The 6,251-nt window shown below is 40.8% G+C and overlaps 1 protein-coding gene and 1 long non-coding RNA gene across 3 annotated transcripts; one reads left to right on the top strand and one right to left on the bottom strand.

The window, feature by feature from the left end:
• Positions 1-494: 494 nt before the first annotated feature.
• LOC102654122 lies at positions 495-4,102 on the bottom strand. 2 transcript variants are annotated; one of them, XR_003304908.1, is made up of 3 exons: positions 2,147-4,102; positions 1,204-1,435; positions 495-794 (listed from the first exon to the last, which is right to left on the bottom strand). XR_003304908.1 is itself a non-coding variant. In XM_006565413.3 (3 exons), the coding sequence occupies exons 1-3, from the start codon at positions 2,245-2,247 to the stop codon at positions 783-785; spliced, it is 345 nt and encodes a 114-aa protein (XP_006565476.1). In that variant the 5' UTR covers positions 2,248-2,434; the 3' UTR covers positions 495-782. The 2 variants fall into 2 exon arrangements, 1 of the variants encoding a protein (XP_006565476.1); XM_006565413.3 differs by having other exon boundaries at positions 2,147-2,434.
• LOC102654088 lies at positions 3,969-4,779 on the top strand. The gene is made up of 2 exons (XR_410274.3): positions 3,969-4,104; positions 4,457-4,779. It is a non-coding gene; the product is annotated as an uncharacterized LOC102654088 (long non-coding RNA).
• Positions 4,780-6,251: the final 1,472 nt, after the last annotated feature.

Genomic DNA, 6,251 nt, shown 5'->3' with positions numbered 1-6,251 from the left:
GGCAGATGGTTAACTAGAAATGAAAATAGCAATTAAGAAAAATTTCTATTTTCAATTTTTTTTTTGTGATTTTTATTTGCGATTTTTAAAACGCAATATTAAATCTTATTTTATGTCGTCAGAATTATTAAAAAAATGAATGATCAAATGGTAAAACTTAGATCATGGAGAAATTAAAATTGAATGAATCATTCGTCTCTTAATATTATCTACCGGTTTCGGAATATTTAATAGTTTTATTAGTTACATTCACTGAAGATTGACGTAATAATACGTGCATTATGAAAGCTATCCGACTAAGTTGCTCAAATAATTTGAAAGTCATCCAATCGAATTACTTTATGACTCGATGTCAATCAGGTATCCAATATCTTAAAAGCTCTCTAACACATTATATAAGTTAGATATTCAGCAACCATTCGGTAAAATATCTTATCTATGCATCGATGCTTCCTTCTTTTTGACGTATTCAATTGAAAAGAATATTCTTTCAATTGTCTTTGCATAAACACAATTTTATTCTTTAAAATCATAACTTTGTATCGCATACAAAGTTGTAAGTATCCTCATTGATAATATTTTCAATTTCAATCAACCATTCATATGTACATTACATTTAGCATTTCATGAAAAAATAAATTAAACAAATATTATTCGAATCGTACGTTCCTCGTCAATCTTCCTTGAATATGTATCTGTTCTATTCACCGATGCATTACCTTTGATGGATTTGCGTTCCCAGAGGGTTGAACATCTCGTCAGATGTACTGCATGTGCACCCCTTATTCATCAACCTGTGTACATAAAAATTACTTAGAATAGGTTCGAGTAACAAAGCGAGAAGGGATAAAAACGAAACAGCAGGTCGCGTCACATAAAGAAAAGGCATCTCATTTTCGATGGGAACGTCGTTTCACAGCGTTGAATTTCATCGGTTTCTTCAAGACAGATCCAATGAAAATAGGGGTACATTGTCAGATAGATGGGTATGAGATATCGGGATAAAAAGTCCAGGACGAAGAAATTTTACGATATAGATCGAAAAATAAGGGAAAAAGCACTAAGCGTTGACTACTGTTTAAACCAAAAGAGTGGATGACTTGTCTCCCGCCATTTTATTTGCTCCCTCGAGAACGAATCTCATCTGCAGAGAGAAAATGGCGAGAGAGAGAAAAAAAAAAAAACGAGAGAGCAGAGACTAACCTTTGATCGATACACGCTCGAACCACGGTTCTCGCCCCTTGACGACGTGCTTTTTTGCATTCGAAGTGGCCTACAGCTGGAGGCACAGCTGATGGGATATACCCATGAGTTTGGGGATCGAGCACATTTCCCACCCTTCTTCCAGGTCAGGGGATAGTTTCGTCGACGTTCGGTTGTAATCGATTTATTCCCGGCTTTGCGACGATCGTGTCCTAACCTAACATCGTACATGCTGAAAGAAACGTATTGAAATTCAGAAAGATGTAATCAATCGATGCAATTAGAATATTAATATGGTTTTGTTTTGCGAAAAAATGATATAAATATTCTTTTTTATAAAATTTTGTTCAAAATATGATTAGAAATGTATCTGGTTTGTCACTTTTTTTGTCACAATAATTCGTGGAAAATTTATATTTTTAACATACTTATTTAACATGCTTTTAAATGTATATATACGTTAAAATTGTTTGAAATTAATATTTGCTCGAATTCTCACGATATTTCGAAAAATACGTCCAATAACGAAGTAACTAAATCATTCCGCAAACACGAAACGTGTGTATTTGTCGGTCAATAAATACTTCGCGACAAGTTAAATACACATATACAATCATCGTTGTCCTTAGTTTCGTATTTCAATGAAAACGTATACAAGGTAATCTACTCAACGCCTTCTCGATTTGTTCGATTTGTTCGTGAACAAAAATATCGTACGCGATTGTGCGCAGTTATGTCCGTGACAAACAACAGAGAAGAGTTGGAAGATAGGTGGCGGAACGAGCAAAAGCACGAAGGAGAAAATCTAATATGGCCGCGTTGGGCGCGTAATGAAGCTACCTGTTTTCTCGAAGACAGAGAAAGGGAAAGAGACGGAGAAGCACATGTCTCCGCTCGTCCGGTTGAGAAAGGTTTGAGGTAGGTCGATCGACGAATGACTCACCCTTTGGTTTCTCTCGAGAACGATCGAGAGAGCCACTCGTTGGGCGGAGTGGTCGACTTCCACGGTGGGCAGCACGTCCCATTATATCCGCTGTGGCTCATTAATATCGTGATATCCAATATCGTGTAATTATAACTGAACCGTGCTGTCCGCGTAAGTCCCGTAGACCATATACATGACACTTATCCGTGAACTAATAATGAATCATCGGCCATGGGTTAAGCGTGCCTCGTTATTTTGCAACATTCTTCCATATTAGTTTCAGCTTTAACTGTTGCCCAGCGTAGTACGATAATTGGCCGCCAACAATGGTGCGCACTGCGGTCGAGAAGCGAGAAAACGAATTTGACCATGAGTAGGGAAGAAGCCATTTTGTGTAAAGTTTACGAAAAGGAATATTCAAGTTTTATTTCGTATTTTTCAAGCTATAAGTGTCCTTTGATGGCGATGAAAGTAGATATTCATAGGTGTTATAAACGGGCTAAACGATTATAAAAGTGGATCGTTCGTATCTTTTCGATATAACGCATTAAATAGTGATCGAATCGTATTGACGAAAAACGTTCAAATTCAAGATAAAGAAACCGTTGTGAATTTTTCTGTGCAAAGTGTAGTGATAAATAGGAAGAAAGAATTAAATACGATTTTTCTAAGTGGTTTTTATTGGAAGTGGCTTTTATTTGATTTCCATATCGTCTTTATTACTCGTGCATATTCGCGAATCCTTCGTCGTCGAATAAATACCGCGTCCTTCATCGTAACATGACCGAGAGCTTGGCCATTTCTTTCGTATTCTTTTCGACGACACGTAACACGTTCCCGCGGTCTAGAAAATCAACGGTCTTTCGTAATCTGATTTTTCTATCGCGAGACTTGAGACGGCGCACAATGTATTCCACAATATGTATATATGTGTGTTCAGAATGTTCTCTATGGAACACGAAACACACACCGATCGTCGCGTATCAAGCCGGATAGCGGACGTATCGAGTAGAGTGAAGAGAGAAAGAGAATAAAGGAGAAAGAAGCATCGGGCATAGAGAAAGAGAAAAAGTGGAAGAGAGATAAGCTGAACGTGTGCGGACGGAAAGAAAGGGAGAAGAAAGAAAGACTGGTGACGGAACAGAAAGAGAGAGAGAGGGAGAGAGAGAAAGAGAAAGAAGAAAGAGTAGGAGGAGAATGAACGCAGTTGGGCGGCCGTGTCAGTGGAGTTCAATCTTAATATAGTGTGACCCCCACTGCCATTCGAGACACTGTCGGATGCAACTGCAGTTGCAGCGCTTGTGTAAGAGAAAGAGAAAAAGAGTCGGTATCGGTAGACGGAGAAAGAGGCAAACGTGACAGAAAGAGAGACATTAGCGGTGGGAGGGTAGGAGAGAAAGCGAGAAAGAGAGGCCACAGTGAACGGGTGCGTGCATTGCACCTTATTCCCCTGTCCGACGAGTGTGCCTCGCTCGGTTATTTCAGAGACATCGGCCCCGAGAGTGTATATATATGTTATATTCACACACATGGATACCATGTATATGTATATATAGATACATCTATAGATCGTGTACGGATACATATGAAGTGAATAGATACGGACGTAAGTGCGTGTGCGCGAATCACACATACGCGGTGAAGCGACGCGTGCATACGCGCGAGATTGTCGGACGAGTGTCATCGATCTATTTCGAGAAGAGGTTGGAATTTCTGGCCTTCGAGAGAGGTCAGAGAGGGAGATAAAGGAAAACGTATAAGAGACAGAGAAAGAAAGAAAGGCGAAAGGGAAGACAGGAAAATAGAAGGAAGAATGTGCACATGCACCTGTATAATGCATCCGCACGACTCGGTGGTCGGCGTACGAGTGACCACGACTCGTTTCTACCTAGCTCGCGAGCCAATGCTCACTTTCAAAGGGCTTCTATGATTGGCGCTGCGTCCGGCCAATCGGTGACTGGTTTTCCTGGAAGCTAGTGAGTATCACCATGACCGTACATTCGAACACGTTGCACATCGATCACTATGAAGCTTCGTACACTTGTTTCTCCGATTAAAAAATTTTTCTAATTTATTTGTATTTACATATAACCGCGTTTTTTAATCCATTTTACTAATTTTTCAAAATAATCTGCGACTTTGATTCTATTTTCGTTATGAAATCTATAATTAGTTCTAAATATAAAAGAAAAAGATTGGAAGAAGTAAATAAAAGTCCGCCAATACGATTGACGTAGCTTTGCTCGTTTTTTTGCTTCGTCTCCGTCGCGGACAGTTAACTACTCATAGAGTTTATCGATGTTATTGGAGTTTCCTCGGATGTTCCAGCGACTTGGTCACTATGTGGGGGGAAGGGGGAGACCGTGAGGCGATGCGACAAGGAAGGGACGATATGGCGCGGAAAGGGAAGAGAGAATAAAGTGGTTGAGGATCGGACGATGGTGGGGCAAGCGGTGGTACTCGGCCGTTGCATTGTGGGGGTGTTGGCCTTCAACTTGACGGCGCAGTTTCACTGACCTGCCTGAGAAACTCGTGATATCCGCGCGGCTCGTGCCCCACGAGCGGACGTACCGACGCACGAATGTCCAGAGATGCCAGAGGGTACCGCTACTTAAGGGCCCACGAATCCTAAATAAACTTACCACGATGTAGCGATCGTTCTTTTTCTACCTGAACATTGTTTCACATTCATTCCCTATAATCAACGCCATGGTAATCGAAGTTTTTCTATGTAATGGAATGCTCGTTTTCCGGTTTGGAATAGATTATCGATATATTGAACAATTCTGACATATTACAGGGTCTTGTCCATTCATTAATGGAATGTTTTACATTTATTTCTTTTTTTTTTATCGAAAGAACTCGGTAAAATTTTTTTGTAGTAATATAATAGAGTTTTTAAACATCCAAATTTAATTAGCTATACAATATTATAAGAAATATAGATTTTGAAATATTTGTGAAGAAATATTATAAATAATATTATACTTGTTCGAATTATTGGTTACGTTTGCACGTTTTATAGGATATTTGAAGAGAATCTTCCAGCATTTTGCTCCACCAACTTTCGCAGCTATGTTTAAACGAACGATTCCAATTCCTCGTCGTTCTTTTCGGGTCGACTTGTGTCGATATCGCCCACGGTCGTCGGCGAGTCGCCGAGGAAACGACGAGTGCCTCTCGGGCGAGGCATTTGGTGGCTGTAATTAAAGCAAAAGACGAGCAGATGGCTCCCCGAGTTCCTGTCCCTCTCGTACGATTCTTTTTCCCTTCTCCTCCGTCCGTTCGAAAAATGCAACCTCGCGCGTTTCCAAGAAATACGATAGTTTTGTAGAAGAATTTTCCGCCAGGAGGATAAATATTCTCTCTTCTGAAAGTCAAATATATTTGATAATCATCATCAACGTACATCTCATTCGTGGGAATTTGAACAATTTGTAGGAAGTTGGAACGAAACGAAGGATGTTGAGAACAGCTTCGCGAACTACAAAGGATTTTTGATACCGCGTAATCCCTGCATAATGGTAATTGTATCGAAGTAACGAGCTTGACAACTTCATCATGTAATAGATATCGCAAATCTGTCGATAACGTTGTACGTGAACCATACGCTATGACCACTAGTTTCTGAAGCAGCGTGTATAATGCAGCTGCCGGTTATAGAGGCGAGTAACTATTGATCCTGCAGCCTCTAGAGGGAAAGAGACGTGCCGCCGCCGCTGCTGCTGCTGCTGCTGCTACTAACGGCTGCCGCAGATTTCAGCAACGTCATTCGAGAGAAGGAGAGAAAGAGAGTGACGTATCGTGGGAATAGAAGGTCCAAACTCTCCTCTCCGGAGAGAGGGCTTTGCTCGCCATTGTACTCGAACGGAGAACAGGCCACGTGCTTCACTACGTGCATCGGCTACGTGAATGGCACCTTGAATGAATAAGAAAGAAATCAACGGAATAACGAACCCGGTTTTGCGATCCATCGTAATGTTATCGCGGGCGTGCACGCTAAGCAACGCGGTCGATCACGCTTTTCGCTTGCTTATCCCATTTTTAACGCGCTTTTCACAACTATCTTCTCTCGAATCCCTTCGTTGCGTGACGGAGGATTAAATCGAAACGCTGATGAGCA

This window comes from Apis mellifera, linkage group LG6 (assembly GCF_003254395.2).
Source record: "Apis mellifera strain DH4 linkage group LG6, Amel_HAv3.1, whole genome shotgun sequence".
Taxonomy (NCBI): Eukaryota; Metazoa; Arthropoda; class Insecta; order Hymenoptera; family Apidae; genus Apis; species Apis mellifera.
The sequence above is the reverse complement of the archived record's forward strand: the minus strand, read 5'-3'. Positions and strand labels throughout refer to the sequence as shown.